Source organism: Apteryx rowi, unplaced genomic scaffold, assembly GCF_003343035.1.
Source record: "Apteryx rowi isolate R43461 unplaced genomic scaffold, aptRow1 scaffold_379, whole genome shotgun sequence".
In the NCBI taxonomy this organism is placed as follows: Eukaryota; Metazoa; Chordata; class Aves; order Apterygiformes; family Apterygidae; genus Apteryx; species Apteryx rowi.
Window position 1 is genome coordinate 190,560 of NW_020450296.1, and position 18,819 is coordinate 209,378.

Below are 18,819 nucleotides of genomic sequence, written 5' to 3' on the forward strand. Positions count from 1 at the left end.
CTGGAGGTGGCCCTGGACATGGGGAGAGTTGAGGAAGGAGCTGGCTGTGAGCAGGGAGAGGAAGGTCTTGGGGTGGGGAGGGAGATTTGGGGTGCTGGGGAGGAAGGTCACTTGGGAGGGGGGTGTGAGGGGTTGGAGGAATGGCTTTGTGGCGGGTGGCCGTGGGGAGAGGGGTGTGAAGGGTTGGGGGGCATGGCTCTGGGCATGGGGGGATCTGTGGGGGTGGCAAGGCTGCCCCGGGGCAGGGTTGTTCTTCAACCTGTTGGTATGGGAAGGGCTGCGCAATAGGGAAAAGCGGCTTTGGGGGCAGAGCGGGAGGCTGCGGAGGGGGCGGCTGGGCGGCTCTGTCCCTGCGGGACTGGCTCCATTCCTGCGGGACTGGCTCCTGGGCAGGGTTGGAGGCTTGGGCGCGTGGGGTGGATCTGGGCACGTGGGAGGCCAATCCCCCTGCGTGGAAGAAGAGGTCTGGGTACGCCTTTGGGGTGAAGGTTGAACAAAGCAGAGGAGAGGGAACATCTGACAAGCGTGGGTTTGAGGTTCACCCCTCGGAAGGGTATTCCTAGGCTGGAGCGGGATGGGTGGGATTTGTAGGGAATGGCTCAAGCCCTGTTGAAGTGACTGTTCCCTCTGGGACAAGGTGTTGTCATCAGCGCTCTTGGCTTCCTGGCTTGCGGTGTGCTTTTACCTGGGGCTCAGGATATGAGTTTGCAGTGTGATGGATCTGGTTGAGATCTCTGGGGGGCAGAGTCGTGGGGTTAGGCAGGGACTGTGGTCCCTGTGACACCCCTGCTCCTTCCCAGTCAGCTGCTGAAAGCTTGTTGGGATAAACAGGATGTTAAGCGACTGCTCTGTTGAGAAGAAAACGCTGATTAGCTTTGTAAGCAGGTTAACGTGAGGTTTGGGACTGTTCCCCCAGGCATTGGTTTCGGGGGTTATAATGCGAAGGCTGTAGGCTCATCTAGGACAGGTGTTTGTCATCCTGGCTTTTTCTGTGTGAATTTCCCRTAGTCTCTGGCTTCCAAATGCAAAGCTTTTTCCTCTTAAGCCAACTTGGGAATGCCCTTGCTGAGCTAGCAGTGACAATCTTATTGGCAGGTGTTAATCCCACCTCATTCCATAGTAAAGAGGAGATGTCGGTGTTGTACGGTACAGCATGCTCATAGGGAATATAGTCGCAGAAATAGGAATTAGAAAAGACCTAGTTTATTTCCATTGGCTGATAAAGGATTGTTCCCTTTTCCATAGAGCTCTGTCCTGTATTAAATCACAGAGTTGGGCTTTCCTTAGAAAAAAATCAAATGAGCAGAGACAAAAAAAATTGTCATTCAGAGGATAAATGGTGTCTTTGGATTAGACCTAAGAGGCACACTTGATCTTGCTTTGGAAGCCTTCAGCTCATCTTGAGGTAATTGCTCTGTACTTTCTGAAATTTACTCCACGTTTCCTAAGCAGTGTAGAGCTCTTCTTTGGTGTTTTTTTTCCTTTTCTTTTCTTTCCCCCTTAATACCTCAGACATGCTCAGCAATTGGTGAATGAACTGGTGTGTGCATGGGCTCCTTCTGGGTGCAGTTCTGAGGGAGTGTCAGTTCCTCATGCCATTTGTATAGGGAATGTGATGTCCGAAATATTATCGTTAAGTTTCTGGTTTCAGTCCTTTTCCTAAAAAGTGCTCTGTTTGTTTTCCAGTTCAAAGAAGAGATTTCCAGGCGGTTTAAAGCCAAACAGGATCAGCTGGTTCTGATCTTTGCGGGGAAGATCCTGAAGGATGGAGATACTTTGAATCAACATGGGATCAAAGACGGGCTGACTGTGCATTTGGTCATTAAGACTCCACAGAAGTAAGAAATGATTTCATGGTGGGGGGCGAGGGTAAACTGCTGATGTGGATAAATGATGGTGGAAGGGTTTTGCTTTATCTGCGGCTGAAGGGGAGTAACTTGTGTCAGAGTTGAGTGCAGGCTTTGGGACATTTGTGAGTCTGGTAATGGTGATCTGGCAGGAGACCTTTAGGTTCCTGGACCTGCTACTGCTTTGCCATGTAACTGTGGGGTTTATCACTTGGCCTGTCTTTCCCTAGTTTATGCACATGTGTAAATTTGCAAGTATCTGAGGGGACAGAGTCTTCCCTGGTACAATTATCATATCTAGCTTTGTGTGCTTTGAGTGTCTATAACTTGGTAATCCTGCAAGAACCCTATTTGAACTTGATCCTGTCCTAGCTCTAATAAAGACGAGACTGTTAGCAGAAGTTGCGTTCCCACTGAGTTCATATTGAAGTTCAAGCCAATACCCAGTTATTCTGTGTTAGTCCTTGCCATGCACTCTAATCCTGAGCTCATGCTGTCTTTCAGGTGCTGTAAACCTTTGAAAGACAGGCAGTGCGTGGAGAGCATTATCCGAAGGACAGAGCAGTGTTGTTTCCTTGTGGTGCTTATAGAGAAACTGTCCATGCAGATGTGTCTAAGTTTGAATGCAAGGAAGTTCTGGCCGTGTGACTGCATAAGTACAGCAGTGTATTTGTTAGCTCAAATACAGCGCTGTAGTCACACCCCTGCCTAGCTTCCAGTTCGGACGCAACTCGCTTGTGTCTGTCTGTGCCATGTAGATCGGCCTGAGAAAGGAATACAAGCACGACAGCATTGAAGAGATGCTGCAAGGTTAGGCTTTTCCCCAGTGCCGTCAAACGGAGTGGTAGGCGTTAAAGGCTCTTGGGAACAGTTGCTGCATTTCAGATGTGGCCATGTCGTGTTGATTTCGAAATGCCCTTTGCAGCAATTTCTTGGGCTCCCCGCTGCAGCCTCATCGGGCTCCTGGTAAACTAACAGGGCTGCATCTCTTTGTGCAGCTCTGCTGTCCCCTGGGAGAGCTGCCTGACTGCTTTAGTCAAGAGTGGTGGGGTTCCTCCCTTTCTTTTTACAAAGACGAGCGTGTATATTGTCAGCTTCTGCGGGAGGCCCCTTTGCAGGATTCTGCATCTCCAGGTAGCCTGACAGACTGATGCTGTTTACCAGTGTCTCCACAGCAAACTGCAGTACCTGTGAACCGTTTCAAAAAGTAAATGAGAACGCTGTCCTGGGTTGCTTGTTTTATTCTCTAGTAGTCATCGATAAGTGCTTACTGAAGACATTACAGCCTCTTCCTGTGCAGAGAGAAACCGAGTGACCTATCTCCAGCTTCCCTCTTCCTTTTTTGTTCGGTTTCCTATTTGCTTTGTTTCCCCACATGCCTTGCCGCCTCCTCAGTGGCTGCTGGCTTTCAGCAGCAGTCACTTGAATCTGGAAAATGCATAGGGGCCTTCAGGTTAGATTTTTTTTTTTTTTTTTTTTTTTTAAGTCCTAGGATAAGAGTGAAAGAGAAAAGGGAATTAGAAATGGGACTCATTCTTGGATTGGGGAAAAAAAACAAATAATGTTTTAGTTATTTGTTGGTGGCATAACTTTTTTAATTTGAAGTAAAGTGAATTTTGTGGTCTAGCTTCATTTGAAGGCTCTTAAGTGCTTACCCAGGATTATCACTGCAGTGACTGCAGATGCTTCAAAGTATCTTTAAATGTGTGGGTGTTGGATTTGGGTTTTTTTTTTTCTTTTTCTTCCCCCTCATCCCAGAAGAGTCCTGGGAAGGAACTGTGATTTCAAAGTACTTGTTCAGGTATTAGTGCTAGTACTGATAGTGTACTATTGCTACACTGGCATGTGGCACAATAACTGCGCACATCTATTAAAAGCAGCTCTGGCCAGCTTTTGTTGGACGGAGAGGTCTCCTGGATAAAGTGCAGTCAGTAGCAAAGATGTGAGTTCGTAGCCAAGCTGTCCAGAAACATTTTGTAGCTTCATGGGACCGATGACATTACTGCCTCGTGCCTCAGTTTCCCTCTCTGTAGAATAAGGCTAATCCTTGTTTTGCCCCCCAGGGGCACTGGTAGTAATAATCACTGCATGGAAGGAATTGCAGAACAGCAGATTCTTGTTTACCCCGTGCGGTAGCCCTGCTGTAACCTCCTGTGATTTCTGTGGGAGCAGCAGGAGGATTTTCCTGTTTGGAGCAAGCTCATTGCTCAAGGATATAGCTGAGGTAAATAGTTCAGTGCTATTCAAGGAAGAGCTAGATATAATTCAAAGTAAGACCAGTCAAGCCACTTGGTGCAGGCCAGGATAAAATGTCACAGGCTGTTATGCATCAGGATGGGAGGCAGATTCCAACAGATGGAAGGCATCTGGAAGACACAGCTGTGAATCCATGCAGACTGGAATGGCTGCTGCTGGGACGACAGGCTTGAAGGGGGACTTTGGTGTGGGGCGTACAGTCCTGCGTCCCCTGCGGAGGACTCTGCTTAACTTGCCTGAATTTCAGGAATTTATTGATTTCTTTGCAGGGTCCAAGATCCTACAGCTGCTGCTTCTGCCCCCACTGCTGCTTCTGCCCCCACTGCAACCCCTCCTTCTCCTGCTGCCCCATCTCAGCCTTCCACATCCAGCAGTGCCGGTTCTGACACGGGGAGCGGCAGCAGACGGAGCAGCGGGTCAGGGACCATGGCGGGTACTGGAGACGGAGCCCCTAACAGTGCTACATCCATCCTTTGTAAGTGATGGCTGCCTGACAGCCTTACCCGAAGGAAGAATTTCCTAGGGTTAGAGCAAGGAGCTGGGCTTCTTGGCCCCTGTAGTTGTCTCTGTTGCTTGCTGTGGGCTTTGCATGAGTCACTTCCTTCAGTGTGCCTCAGTTTCCCTGCTCAGGGTGACACCAAATCCCTTTGCAACGCACTTGTAAGCATGTGTGTGGGATATCCTCCCTCAGAGCTGACTGCCCCAGGAATGGGATACCCTTAGGTTGGCACGGATGCGGTGCGGTTCAGTTGATGCACTCGTTCTCTTTTTGCGGCTGCCGACAGTTACTGACTCGCGCCTCTCTCCCTCTGTGCTGTTCCCTCTCCAGCTGGCTTCGGCGGCATCACTGGGCTGGGCAACCTTGGGATGGGCTCTGCCAACTTTATGGAGCTCCAGCAGCAGATGCAGCGGCAGCTGATGTCCAACCCGGAGATGCTCTCTCAGATCATGGAGAACCCCTTGGTGCAGAACATGATGTCCAACCCTGACCTCATGAGACAGATGATCATGGCCAATCCCCAGATGCAGCAGCTCATGGAGCGAAATCCGGAGATAAGCCACATGCTGAATAACCCAGAGCTCATGAGGCAGGTGAGTCAGCAAACCAGGGGCCCAAGGCCTGTTTAAAACCTATCCAGGAGCATCTTTGTGGACTAGCTTCAGTGTCTGTTCTCAAAAGGCAGCATGTAAATCCCAGATCCGGTGAATTTAGAGATCTTTCTTTTCTTTTCTGCTGCGAGCTCCCCCCAAACAGATGGTGGTCTTGAGTTATATGAATAGTCATTACGCAGCCCACGTGCTTGCAATCCATATCTCCCTTCCAGGACTGTTGAATCCATCATGTGTTGGGCAAAAAGGATGCTAGGATCTTCCAAGTGTGCTACGTACAAGGCTACTGTGTTCTGATTCCGGCATGGGAGCAAAAGCAGTTGTGATGAAGTGAAGCCACTGCAAAAGCTCTTTGTTCCTCTCTGTTTCTGTTTGTAGATTAAGTAAAGACTAYAGGGCTGTACGAACAGTGTTTTACCGCATATATCAGTGGGGAGCGCTAGTCGTAGGTTGGGATCCTTGAAGTCTCAATTTTGTCTATGGTCGCAGACCAGAGAGAGCCCATTCCCTAGAGAACTGACTACCTGTAAAATGCCAGGTCTATTAGAAGGGGAGCATAAGGGAAGAGTGAGAGCCCACGTGTTAAATAGCCAGTGACCGGACTCTGCTCTTTCCCCAGAAAGCCTTGTCAGGAGGTGTTTCCAGGTTTTTGCTCAGTGAGACTGATTTCCATCCCCTTCTGAGTTATGTTTCTTTGGACTGTGTCAGTCATGCCCAAAATTCCAGACTTGCTGGACTAAACTGCAAATGATCTGTGCTTCAGCAGCTCTTCAGATCAGATCCGGATGTTCCCTGTGCAGGGGATACCCAGCTGAAATCTGGAGATGGTGGATTACTTGGTTTTCCTGGAACAGGAAGGAACCAATCTCTTCCACCTTCTCAGTTTTTGAATGCACTCCATCCACTTTGAGTGGGAACATATGGGTGTTAAATGTTTGGATGTCCTGATACTGCTTAGAAACGAAACAATCTTATCCAGCTGAATTGAGGTTGTAAAGGAAGAGAGCTTAGCAAGGATGGGAGGAGCCAGGATCCCTGGGCTCTCTTTGCTTGGATAAATGATCTCTCTGCTCTCCGGCTGCGAAACGGGTTTAATTATACTCTTTCTTCTGGGAGCTGAGATTTAACTCTTTCAGTGCTTGCCTAGCAGATCAGTAGAAGAGTGTCACTGGGCTGCTAACCAGTCTCTCTATCCACTCCAGTCTTCCATGGTGTGCGTAGACTTAAACTTTCCACATTTTCCTCCTTCTCCCAGACAATGGAATTGGCTCGTAACCCTGCCATGATGCAGGAAATGATGCGGAACCAGGACCGTGCTTTGAGCAACCTCGAGAGCATTCCAGGAGGATACAACGCCCTGCGCCGGATGTATACGGACATCCAGGAGCCCATGTTTAGCGCAGCCAGGGAGCAGGTATGGCCGCAGCCCCTGGACGGGGCCGAGTAGTGTACTGAGAATGGGCAGGGTGTCTTTCCCTGCCCCCGCGTGCTGGGCCTGCCTTCKCAAATCGAGACTTCTCGTCCCCTCCCTCTCCAGATTATAGATGCAGCCGTTAGCAGGAGAACGTTGTGCCGCACCAGTCATTTGCTTTTATTACGAGGTTTGGTGTATGTGAACAGAGGCCTGCCCTCGCTCCTTTTGGTCTCCAGGCAGGCTGGATGCCAACCATCTCCGGTCTGAAAGCCCCATAGCTTCGTTAGCACGGCCCTCTGCTCTCGGCGGGGCTTACTGTGTTAGCTCAAGCCTGACGCCTTTGGATTGGAGCTGGCTGGAATCCAGCTGGCTTGGAGCACAGGAGGAGCGAATGCAGGTCTGTCTGCAAAAGGCTGCGCAGACATACTCCAGTCTAGCATTACCTACTGGTATGTCCGGGTGCTGGTTTTACATGGATGTTTTGAAGCCCTGTATTTGGGAGCCAAATTTAGGGCTGTGGCTGTTTCTTGAGCCTGGTCTTTTTCTGAATGTGGTGTGTTGTGGATTACAAACTTCTCAGGAGGCAAATTATGGCGTGTGTTTAGCAAATTCTGGACCTGGATGAATGGGATGGGCTGTTCTTTAGCTCATGCAGTGTTGGGGTTAGTCTGATGCTCTCTTTTGGGCTGACTGATTAAGGTGGTTTCTTTTTTCCTTTTTCCCTAGTTTGGCAACAATCCGTTCTCTTCCTTGGCGGGGAATTCTGACAGCTCAAGCTCTCAGCCTTTGCGGACGGAAAACAGAGAGCCGTTACCTAACCCCTGGAGCCCCACGCCCCCTGCGTCCCAAAGCCAGGCACCCAACAGTGAAGGGAGCGCTGGCTCGGCAACCACCCAAAGCACACCGACTGTATCCAACCCCTTTGGGCTGAATGCTGCTAGCATTGGGGCTGGTACGTAAGCAAGAGAGGAGCAGAGGGGACTGCTGACTGAACAGCTCTCCCAGACTTCCTTGGAGGGAGGTTCCCTCTGGCATTTGAATGCCTGTCTGTGACTGTTCTCCAGATGAGTGATTCTAGCCCATTTGCGAGTGAGAATGGATTATTCATTGTGTGTCCGTCTGAGGGTTACTTTGGGAACTCGGAGATGTCCCTGCGGCCCTTGAGAGCATAGGAGGTGGCGAGCAGAGCACCACAGCTGTTCACAGCTGTACTTGCTGTTGGCCAGTAAAGGCACTGCTGTTCTATGTCATGTTGCATTTCAGGCACTGCAGCAGTGCTCAGGCTTGTAAGGGGTTTTCCTTTGTCTTCTCTTCCCTTACCCTTGCAGGCATGTTTAACAGCCCAGAGATGCAAGGACTCCTGCAGCAGATTTCCGAAAACCCTCAGCTGATGCAGAACATGATCTCTGCCCCTTATATGCGGAGCATGATGCAAACTCTTGCCCAGAACCCAGACTTTGCAGCACAGGTAAAAGTGTTGCAGCGTGTCTGCTATCCTCAGACAGACCTTGAGCACGACACCTGTGAGACCAGTCTGCCTCTCTAGCTGGAGAGGTTCCTCTTTGCAGGAAGCTGAGAGTTGAGTGAATAGGCAGTTCCGTTGTGTTTCTTGATAGCTTGGAGCCAGCCGTAGCACTGAGCCCTAAGGCTTCAAAAGTTCTCTCTGTATCTTAGCAGATCCCCGAACTAAAGAAGGCGGCTTTCGAAGGGATGTGGGAATGGCCTTCCTCTTTGCCTGTGGGCGGTAGCCCCTGTTCAGCACTGTTGCCAGGAATCAAGCTGTCTTATTTCAGCCCCTGTTAACAGGGAAAGATGTTGAAAGCCCAGGGAGGGAGTCATGGGCACCTGTGACTTACTGTTTGTGATCTAGTTGCGTAGGGTTTAACAGCCAACGGCAGCAACCCTCTGACCCTACCTACGTGTGCTGTCTCTTGCTAGATCATGGTAAATGTCCCCCTCTTTGCTGGGAATCCACAGCTTCAAGAACAGCTCCGCCTTCAGCTCCCTGTCTTCCTGCAGCAGGTAAAGGCCCCTGTCCGGCCCTTTGCTGCTCTCAGCCCCTGAGCTCTTCCATCCTCCGTAGGAAGGGGAGCGTCTCGGCTGCATAGTCAAGTGGGCTAGGAAGCATGTGGGTCTGGGTGGTTTGGGCTGTGGAAGAAAGGGGTTTTCACAGGGGAGAGAGAAAGCAAGAGCTTGTTTAGATGAGGCAACCTAAATTACCTAAAGGTGGACTTTAAATTAGACTAGTTAAGCTCCATGAAACCCTAGTGTGGACAGCCTCTCCCTGTAATGCATTTACAAAAATTAAGACAGCTAATTGCACTAGAGCAGCTGCTTCACTCAATCAAAATCACTCTAATTCTGAAGGTGCGTGTCCCCAGCTCTGATATGATTCACCTAGTTCACCTAGGAAATCTGATCTAAACTTTGTTGAAGTATCTCTGTGTAGATGAGCCCTTTTGCCTTCATTCCCAGATGCAGAACCCCGACTCCCTCTCCATTCTCACCAACCCCCGCGCCATGCAGGCGCTCCTCCAGATCCAGCAGGGACTCCAGACGCTGCAAACGGAGGCCCCAGGACTAGTGCCAAGGTAATAAGTGCTGTAGAGTGGGTTTCTGCAGGCAGAACTGACACGCTTGGTACCAGGAGGCAGACTAGCTGTTGATTCATGGAGGAGAGCTGCTTAGGGAGCTCTGTCCTGGGAATTTGTGTGTGTGCCTGCAGGCCTCTGTGAGCTCTAATTAGCACTTTCTACTTGTTTGTACTTAGTGCAGGAAGTCCTTGACCCTTTCTTTCTGCAAAAAAGATTTGGAAAACGTTCAGTCCCTCCCCCCCCATCTTTTGTCTGTGGTATTCGGTGTCGCCTAACTCAAGAATTTTGTCTCTGGGGAGAAGTACCAGATGCAGAGCTACAAGGCTGGGTGGGTATGTTAGGGCAAACTGGTCTGCCAGCAGCTCTGGTCTTTGACAGTATGGGTCACGTTCAGTCGTTGCAGTTCCTTTTAGGCCTGCGCCTCTGTTAGTATTGCTTACTCCAGCATCATGTGTGACTGGGATACAAACGCAGCCGGTTCGGTTTACGAAGCTGCCCTGTAGCGAGGGCCTTGGCGAGGGCCAGCCTGGCAGAGGCTGCCGGTTACCCGTGCTGTGCAGCTCTCGCAAGACGCACAGGGTGCACCCAGAAGTGCCAGCTCGCCTCTGAGCACGCCCTGCTTTTCTCCGCAGCCTCGGTTCCTTCGGCATGCCTCGAATGCCCCCGTCCTCCACAGGAGGAAGCACAATCCCGGAGAACCCCGTTCCCTCCGCTTCGACGCCGGCCAGTGCCTCTCCAGCCGGGGGTGGTAACCCTCAACAGCAGCTCATGCAGCAGATGATCCAGCTGCTGGCTGGAGGAAGCTCTCAAGTATGTAATGCCYGGCTGCATGCTGCTGTGCTCCTGGGGGCATCTTGGGGGTGAACCAGAGGCTTTTCTGATCCCACCCTGCTCTAGGGTTGCAGGTCCMCAACAGGTTTTTCTTGGCTACAGGGCTTTCTGCTAAATTTGCTTGGTTTGGTGTCTCAGGTTGGCTGGCTTTTTGGGGATAGAGCAACCCTTTGCGCAGGCTTGAAACTAAGAGTTATAGGGACAAATCAAGAGCCAGGGATCCTCCTCCCAGCTCTGCCGTTGCCTTAGGTACTGAATTTGGGCTAGTGTTGTGTGGAGTAGCTGCTCTGCCCAAGTGCTTGGCATCTTGGGGTGTGGGTCACCTCACTAAGTGAGCTTGGAGGGTTTCAGTATTTAAATTTTTTTGGGGTCCCTGCTCAGCCACCGTTGCTGGCCCTGCACACAGTGTGATCTCTGCTGTGCGAATCTCAGGTCTTTATGTCCTTTCCCTTTTGCAGGCGCAGAGTCCTGAAGTGCGATTCCAACAACAGCTGGAGCAGCTGAACGCCATGGGCTTCATTAACCGTGAGGCCAACCTCCAGGCGCTTATTGCCACCGGTGGAGACATCAATGCAGCTATTGAGAGACTGCTGGGCTCCCAGCCTTCCTAAACTCTTGTCATGCTGCCCCACAGACGTCAGCACACGCATCCATACACATGCACAGGGGGACCTTTCAAGAAAGCCCACCATCATTTTCATATCTGACAGCTGTCCATGTATTTAAAACAAAAAGATACAGCTTAACCCCTGACCTTCCTACTAAGTTAAGATTTCATGTTGAAATGCTCTTTAACTGGCTTGTATGTGGATTCCAGTTCTCATCGTGGCCACAGAGACTTCAGATGTGTATTTTTTCCTAAATATGCCCTCTGTCTCAGACACTCTTCTTCTCTCTAGATGGTAGAGGCGATACTTCTAGTTACTTACCTGAATGATTGTGTTTTGAGTAGCTTGATTTTAACTGTACATGATTCCCTCCCCCAGACCTCGTTCCAGGCAAATATTTAAAATTTAAGCCAAGTTGGTTTTGGTTACTTCTCCCAGCATCTTATTAGGAATGGATCAAAAGAAAAAATTGAAGTGACTTGGAAATTTCTGATGTCCTTTGTCTTAATGTTCCATTGGATGAGCYGAGCCTGTGTCCCTTGCACACAGGTGTGTGTCCAATCTCCTGGTAAAGGGTTGATGCGCATGAAAAATACGTTTGAACTATGGCCTTTTTTTGCTGTGGGGATGGTGTAGGAGCCTAGATGCCTTTAGGGATCAGGCTTGCTGTTCTTGAACCCAAGGTTGAAAGTGCTGTGCAGAAGAAAGTGTTTGAAAGGGGTCTTTTTGCACAAGCAGTCCCGTTTCTGTGCAGTGGTGTCAGGGGTTTGACTCTTGTGCTCAGCAGACTCGTTTATGAAAGTGTAAAAGCAAAAGGAAATGGAAAAATAAGTTARCAGATCTTTTCTCTCCACTGGAAAATGTTGAAGTTTTCATGTTCTTCCCAGTTTAGACCCATCATCTGTCTGTCCTCCACCTCTCCTCCCCACCATTTTGATGTGTTTGAATGTCACTACTCTCCAAGAAACCCTTCCCAAGGACCAGCAGGGTGATATTTTCCCAAGAGCCTCCATGGCTGTGTAATTTGCATACCATTTTTATCAAAGAAAAATAAATGCGCACAACCATCCGTCTTCCTGCGCTCCATGTATCTTCCTTGATTGCTGCATTTAAGCTGATTGAGTTCCCCTAGTTACCTGTGATTAATTTGTCCCCCCCCACTTCCCCCACCGCCACTACCCAATTTCCTCTTGTAGATAACGCGGGGTGTTGTGCAACCCTCTGCCCACCTGTTTGGGCTTCCTTCCCTTTTGTGGCCGGAAACCTTTTTGACACTTGAGTAGTAAGAACCGCTGCTGAAGGCTTGCCCAAAATCTGGCACTAAACATGCCTGTTTAGCAGCTTCCTTCGGGTTAAGGGCTTTCAAGTGCGTGTAGGATAAACTGAGACTGGGTGACTGCTGGCGCTCCTGTGCTAACAGCTGACTCTGGAAAGTGGATTTGACCCCTGCTTTTCTGTAGGGAGCATGGCACTTGCCATTAGCTGGGGTTGGTATCGAGTGATTATATATATATATACATATATATTTTTTTTTTTCTGGTGGGAGMAGATTGGGAAGCAAGAGGGAATGGGTGAGATCCCAGGGCCTTTCTGTATCCCTGTAAAACCCATTGCACCYGCCTTGCTCCTGAATTGGAGATGGGATCTATCAATTTTCTGTGTCGTCGTCTTGGAAGAGCGTAGGTGGAACAGCGGTTGCTTGAGAATATGTGCGGGGAGGGGGGAGTATGGGCTGGAAATACTCCTGCCTTTGTGTAATGTGCATCGCAGCGACTTTTTTTTAAGATGGGGATTTAGAAGGCCTAAGTTTAATCTTGTCTTTCTTGAAGGCTATGGGCATGTCTATGGGTTTCTTCTTGCGACCCCTCCCCAAGCGTGTAAAGCATTTGCAAAGAGTTGTGAAAGGATGGAACGTCACTAAAGCTTCTGATCAGACTGGTGGGGGTTAGAGCTCTTTCCTGGTGCTGGTAATCAGCCCCTTTTTTGGTTAAATTTGGATAATCTGAGTAAATAGTTATCTCTCAGATCTGCTGGGCATCCTTTGTCTGCAGTGAGCTCCGACTGTCTCTGCAAAAGCCGTTTCTGCGCGCGAGGCAGCTCTTGCAAAGCGTGTGCTTGCAGGAGCTGAGGGCAGAGCATGGGGCAACCAGGTGAGCGAAGGGGAGAAAAGGCCGCCGGAAGGAGAGTTGGTGCCGCTCTCTCGCAGGGAGCGGCGACTGCAGAACCGGTTGCAAGACCCACCGTTGCGTTTGAACCTCTTTCCAAAGCAAAGTAAGCCCAAAGTTCGTGAGGAAAAGGCACCCTTTTGTCTCAGTATCTAACCTGTAAAAGTGGCCTGCAGGGGTAGGAATTGTCCTCTAAAAATCCAGCTGTGGTGCTGCTCTGAGGCCGATGAACGGACTAGGTGTGCAACTTCGCCGCCGCTAAATCTCTCAGTACAACCAGTTGGCCTGTTCCCTTCTCTGCTTAAACCCAAAGCCCCGTTGTCTGCGGCCGGTCGCAGCCCTTCCAGCTCCCTCCCTCGTGTCAGCTCGGTGCAGGCTCTACCTCGGCGCGGACCCGCAAGGTTGAGCAGGGTTGAAGGGTGATGCTGAAGCTATGGTGTTTACTCACAACTTCCTCCGTCGCTGCGTGTCTGCTGCCTCGGCTTATCTCTGCCTAACCTCAGAGACGGGGCTGAACTGAGCCGTGCAGAAGCTCTTTGGTTTGTGCCTGGGAGTGAAGCCAGCTAGAAATAACCTGCACGGTGGAGGGCTGAAAGTGTAGGCAGGGTGCTGTGAATTATCGAGGAGAATTAATGTGCTTCGTGTAGAAATTCTTGCAAAGATTTTCTTGCAAAGATTTCCTTTTTTTTCCCCCACCTAAACTTATGTCCTGCTTTTCCAGAGAGCTCTGGACCGTGGTGAGCCCGCGGAAGCTGTTCTCGAGCAAATGCTTCCCGCAGAAGGAGGGTAACGATCATCCTCTATCTGGGGGAGAAGAGAGGAGGAGGAAATGCTTGGTCTTCCCAGGCCATTCAGCGCCGGCGCCTCTCTGCTCGTTTAAGCAGGAAAACATATTTCTCCCGTCTCGCCGTGTCTGCGGCGCCCGCTCTAGTGTCAGCTTGAGATCATTCCTCACCTGCTGCCAGCCCACCAGCCAAGGTGCTAAAATAAAGATAACGGGGCAGCCTGCTATCTCGGCGTGCAGCCTCTGTTTGCATCTGATGTTCATCCTCCAGCGCTCCGGCTTCCTCCGGGTAATTTGGCAAAGCTGTCGCCCTCCGCGCTGCTCGGGGGGTGCCCGCTTTGTTTTTTCGGAGCAGCCTGCCTCCGGCGCGGCCGGCTCTGCGTTCCCGGCTTTGCAGCTGGGCCTGGAGCCGTGCGGAGGGGAGCAGCCGTTCCCGCTGCCGGGAAGGGGAAGAGTTCAGGGAAACGCTGTGCCGACGAGCGTGCCGCCCCGAAGCGCGGCCTCAGCCCCCCGCGGACCTTGCAGCGTTAATGCCCCCAAGGTTGTTTGGAGCTGCTCGCCTCTTTAGCGAGGGTTTTGCAGGCTCTTCCCCGGAGCTGCTCTAACACAGGCTCTGGTCCTCTTTTTTTTTTTTTTTCCCCTCGGGGAGCAGAAAAAAATCCCGCTCTGCCCATCCCTGCTGCACTCGGGCTCCGGTCGGATGAGCCGGGATGGGCAGCGAGACCCCGGGGACCAGATCGCTGCGGGTGCTTTTGCTTTTAATAAATCTGACCTGGCAGAATAAATTTGGATGAGATTTTGGCTTTGCTTTGGGGGCGTCCGATCTGGCCCCGTGCATCGGAAACGTGATTTATCGTCCCGAGGAGGGCCGGGCCCTCGCAGACCCGCTCTCGCCGGCAGCCCAGGCTGCGAGGAAGAGGCAGCTTTGAACGCTGGTAAGAAGGGAGCTTTTTAGTGAAACCTTAAGCCCCTCGAGAGAGCTTTCCCTAATCCTCGGTAAAGTGCTACTCAAAAGCCCCCTTTTAGAGGAGCAATTGCGCTTTCTAACAGTTGCATCTCTCTTTCCCAGAGGACCTGCCCAAAGGTGTTTCTTGCTGACTGTTTCCTCTCGCTTTTCTCTGGTAAATAGAATTAATTCCTTTAAAATGTAATGGAAGGAGCAATTTCCTCAGCAGGTAGTGATGAATCCGGCTGATTGATTTGGAAAGATTTCTCCTGTAAAGGACTTATTTGCACTGTGTTCCCCGCGCTGCTCCCCCCTCTCCCAGCAAAAATGCAGCCTTTCCCCCCGCCCCAATACCCCAGTGTAATGCTTTGGTCCTTGAAACCAGACCTCCAAGCGTAGAGGAGGGAGATGTTGCAGAAAACACACCTCTAAATTTCCTTCAAGAAAACTTTTTATTCCTAAAGACTCTGCTGAGAGGGCCGGGCTGTCACGCAGGCTCCGTCCCTGCATCCCCGCAGCCGTGAAGTTGGAGCCTGGGCTGGAGTGAATTGCCCTGATTTCGCCGGTGCAAGTTCAAAATAACTCTGTTAAAGTTAATAACTTCTGAGCGAGCTGTGAGGGGGGGAAGCTCCTGGGGTTTAGGAGATCCTGGAGTGGGGATGGTTTGGGGGGAGAAAAAAGTATGTGCGCACACACATATGCATGTATATATGTGTATATATATATAAAAAATACACACATTGGGTTGGACTGCTGGAGCATCTTCTGTGCTCAGCCCTGGGAGGAGTAAGGAGACACTGGGCTGAGCCCAGGCTGAATTATGCTTTGCAGCACCGCAGACCTGCCCGTATTGCATTTTGCTCTGTGTTAACGTTGCTCTGAGTTTAATTTTTGGAATTCTGTAATAACTGGATATTCTCTTGCTCCCTGCGGCTCCCCCTGGCCAGCGTTTCGCGGGGTTGCGCTCGCTGCGGCGTCCCGGGAGGTCCCGCGCTCGGAGGCTGGTCCTGGGGCGGTGAGGAGACTGGGATTTGTTGTTTGCTTCCCTTGACGCCGAAAACAACAAAATCACAAGTCTTCCAGATCGACCCAGGAGCGAGGAGAGCCGTCGGCCGGGAGCCGCGAAGGAGGCGAGGTACCTGGCGGGAGAGAAACGGAGAGAGGGAACCGGGGCGCCCGTGGGAACGTTGCACCCCGCTCCCATCCTGGTGGGGGGGGCAGCTCCCTCTGGAGCCACTCGCATCCCCAAACGGCCCCGTTCTGGCTCACGCCGGGTCCGGATGGTGCATTCGCGCCCRCACCTAGCGGCAGCCGAAATCCCGCGGCGCCGCGTCGGTCCCTGCGGTGGGATGCGAACCAGTGCCGCGATGGGATGGTGGGGCCGAGCCGAGACCCTTCGGCTCCCGCGCCGGCTGCGGAGGGACCGCGGGGCCGAGGCGCCATGCAGGTCCCCCTCGCCGCTTTTACTGCGGAGCCGGGAGGAAGGTGCTGCCGTCGCCTGCCCGGAGCCCTCGGCCTCTTCCCGTTGCTGAGGCAACGGCTGCGGGAAAACGGGCTCCTCCGGCGCTCCGTCCCCCCGAGCTTTGCAAGCGGAGCGACGCCAAGTCGGGTCCTGGCTGGAAGAGATGCGGGAAGGCCGTTTCGGGGAGGATGGGTGCTGGGACACGGGGCTCCGGCCCCTGCGCCTGTTTTCCGGAGCGCCGTGGCGTGGCGATACCTGYGGGAACGCCCGGCCCCCTCCGCCTCCTCCAGCAGGGACTCGGCTCCTCCGCGAAGGTTATTGCCACTTTTTTCATCCTAGCGGACAGAGCAGATGGCAGTGAAATATGAAGCGGTCAAGGCTGCTGCCCCTGCGGATTTGGCGCTGGAGATAAGAGCGGGCGCTCGCCGGGAGCGGGACGGGGGGACGGATGGCTGCAAGAACTGGGAGCATTTTGCATTTTGTCCCTTAAGGGGAGCAAAATGCCATGGGGGCCCACGGCGGCGCGAGGGACACAGCCGGCTCCCGCGAGCCCCGGCTCGTCCCCTCCCCGCTTTTGCAAACAGAGCAGTGATGCAAACCAACTTGCCGCCGCTCCAGGCTTCTCACGCCTGGCTGGAGCGCGGCGCGGAGAGCCTGGCCCCGCGACAGAGCCCTTTGGATGCACATGCCCACGTGCGYGCACAAATGCGTGCACAAATGCACRCATGCACCCATGCACAACTGCATCCTCCTCCCGCTTTAGGAAGCCCAACTTTGCAGATGCCCTGCATTTCGAGGGGGGGGGGGTGCACCCCAGCTCCGCGCTCACCCCTCTGCCGGCATCCCGTGGATGGACGGACAGACGGACGGGCTGCCCCCGAGACYGTCCCCCCGCAATGCTGCCGAGCTTTGCTTGCACTTACCCCTCTCCTCTCCATCCTCCCGGCCCTAGGAGCCCTGCAGCATCCGCAGGGCTGAACCCCCTGGAAAAGGCAGCGGCGCATCCAGGCGCCCGGAGGCGGGTGCTGCACCCCGGGGTGCCCCCCAGTCGGAGGGAGCCGGGCGGCTGCGAGCAGCCGGGCAGCCGGAGGGGAGTCTTATAGCGAGGCTGCCGGGGGAATAGGCTGGCCTTGGTGACAGCTTTGAGTGGCAGCCTGGGGACGGGGCCGGACGCCACGCAGGGGAGGGTGCGTGGCAGCGTGCCCGTGCCACCGAGGCCACTGAGGCGCTTGGGGACGGGCCGGCGAGGCCAGGGCTCGGAGGCCTCGTGCCAGGGCGAGGGGTCTGTAAGAAGAGGCTTTAGCGTGGAAGTAAAAGGTGCAGCTGGAAGCGGAGCCCGGCGTTTGGCTGGTGCAAGCCAGTGCAGGGACGGCAGCTCCGGGGAGTTGGTGCACGGCCGTGCRCTGATTTGCACCAGTTAAGGGCAATTGCCCCAAGACTCTGCCTTGAGGTGGCTTGTGCAGTTACACCCCCTGCAGCAGCTCAGCATCCGGCCCCGACCTGCAGCTCCTGGGAAAAACAAACAGCTTCAGGCTGCCGGGGCCAAGCGCTGTGCAATGGTTTCCACAGTAACAGCGAGCTGGCGGCAAGGTCTGCCTGCGTCCTGCGCGCACGCAACCTTCTGGACATGGCAGCCCCCCGCGCACACATGCCGCACAGAGCAGCGGCGGCAGGTGTGGGTGGTGTGCAATTGCGGAGGGAGCAGTCGGTATGTGCATGCAATGCACAGCTAGCTGTGTGTGTGTGCAATGCAATGAGCAGCTGGCTGCATGTGCAATGCACGTCTAGCAGTGTATGCGTGTGCAGTGCAATGTGCAGCTGGCTCTCTGTGTGTTTGTGTAATGCCCAGCTAGCAGCATGTGCATGTTGCTGCGGCAGTGCCAGCTGGCAGTGTGTGGGTGMGTGCAAAGCAAGGCCCAGCTGGCAGTGTGTGCAATGCCCGGCTGGCAGCGTGTCTGTGCAACGCAACGCCTAGCCAGCAGCGTGTGGGTGTGTGCAATGCAATGCCCAGCTGGCAGTTTGTGGGTGTCTGCAATACACAACTGCCAGCGTGTGCGCAATGCCAYGCATAGCTGGCTGAGTGGGTTTGCGTATGCAGTGCACAGCTAGCACAGTGTCTGTGTGCAATGCAATGCACAGCTAGCAGTGCATGGGTCCAATGCAAAGCATGGGTCRGTGTGCATGTGTGTGCATGTGCATGCAATGCRCAGCCAGCAGACTGCATGTCTGCATGCAATGCACAACTGACAGTGCATGCATGTGTGTGCAATGCCATGCATAGCTGGCTGAGTGTGCGTGTATGTATACAGTGCACAGCTAGCAATGTGTGTGCGTCTGTGCGCAATGCAACGCACAGCTTGTGGGTCCAATGCAAAACGCAGGTCGGTGTGTGCGTATGTGTGTGTGCACGCAACGCAGAGCCAGTAGCGTGTGTCTGTGTGCAATGTGCAACTGCTAGTGTGTGCGTGTGTGTGCAATGCCATGCATAGCTGGATGCATGCATGTGTGCGTGCAGTGCACATCTAGCAGTGCGTGTGCGTGCAATGCACAGCTCGAGGGTGTGTGTGCGTGCAATGCACAGCTCGGGGTGTGTGTGCACGCAATGCACAGCTCGGGGTGTGTGTGCGTGCAATGCACAGCTCGGGGTGTGTGTGCACGCAATGCACAGCTCGGGGTGTGTGTGCACGCAATGCACAGCGTGTGCGTTTATGTGTCTGTATCCGTGCAAAGCGCAGCCCCAGGGCGGGCGCCTGCCCCGCCTCGCCGACAGTCTGCGCATGCGCGGGGTTCCGCCCCGCCCCC

The 18,819-nt window shown here is 53.0% G+C and overlaps 2 protein-coding genes across 4 annotated transcripts in view; both read left to right on the forward strand.

The window, feature by feature from the left end:
- Nucleotides 1-1,280: 1,280 nt before the first annotated feature.
- UBQLN4 (ubiquilin 4) lies at nucleotides 1,281-11,729 on the forward strand. Of its 2 annotated transcripts, XM_026073813.1 has the most exons (11): nucleotides 1,287-1,405; nucleotides 1,687-1,838; nucleotides 4,373-4,578; nucleotides 4,933-5,195; nucleotides 6,469-6,627; nucleotides 7,354-7,579; nucleotides 7,956-8,095; nucleotides 8,566-8,649; nucleotides 9,103-9,218; nucleotides 9,854-10,031; nucleotides 10,511-11,729. In XM_026073813.1, the coding sequence occupies exons 3-11, from the start codon at nucleotides 4,530-4,532 to the stop codon at nucleotides 10,661-10,663; spliced, it is 1,368 nt and encodes a 455-aa protein (XP_025929598.1). In that variant the 5' UTR covers nucleotides 1,287-1,405; nucleotides 1,687-1,838; nucleotides 4,373-4,529; the 3' UTR covers nucleotides 10,664-11,729. The 2 variants fall into 2 exon arrangements, with proteins under 2 accessions (XP_025929600.1, XP_025929598.1); XM_026073815.1 differs by lacking the exon at nucleotides 8,566-8,649 and having other exon boundaries at nucleotides 1,281-1,405.
- Nucleotides 11,730-11,824: 95 nt separating this feature from the next.
- Nucleotides 11,825-18,819, forward strand: part of GPATCH4 (G-patch domain containing 4) — a 10,153-nt gene continuing 3,158 nt past the window's right edge. For both annotated transcript variants that reach the window (XM_026073816.1, XM_026073817.1), the window contains exons 1-2: nucleotides 11,825-12,931; nucleotides 13,547-13,803. In XM_026073816.1, coding sequence (XP_025929601.1) covers nucleotides 12,798-12,931; nucleotides 13,547-13,803 — 391 coding nt within the window. In that variant the 5' untranslated portion in view covers nucleotides 11,825-12,797. The remainder of the gene's footprint in view (nucleotides 12,932-13,546; nucleotides 13,804-18,819) is intronic.

Coding starts and splice junctions, on each gene's coding strand:
- UBQLN4 (XM_026073813.1), top strand. CDS start 4,530: ATGGCGGGTACTGGAGACGGAGCCCCTAACAGTGCTACATCCATCCTT. Junction 5,196..6,468: donor ACCCAGAGCTCATGAGGCAG/GTGAGTCAGCAA, acceptor TCCTTCTCCCAG/ACAATGGAATTGGCTCGTAA. Junction 10,032..10,510: donor TGGCTGGAGGAAGCTCTCAA/GTATGTAATGCC, acceptor TCCCTTTTGCAG/GCGCAGAGTCCTGAAGTGCG.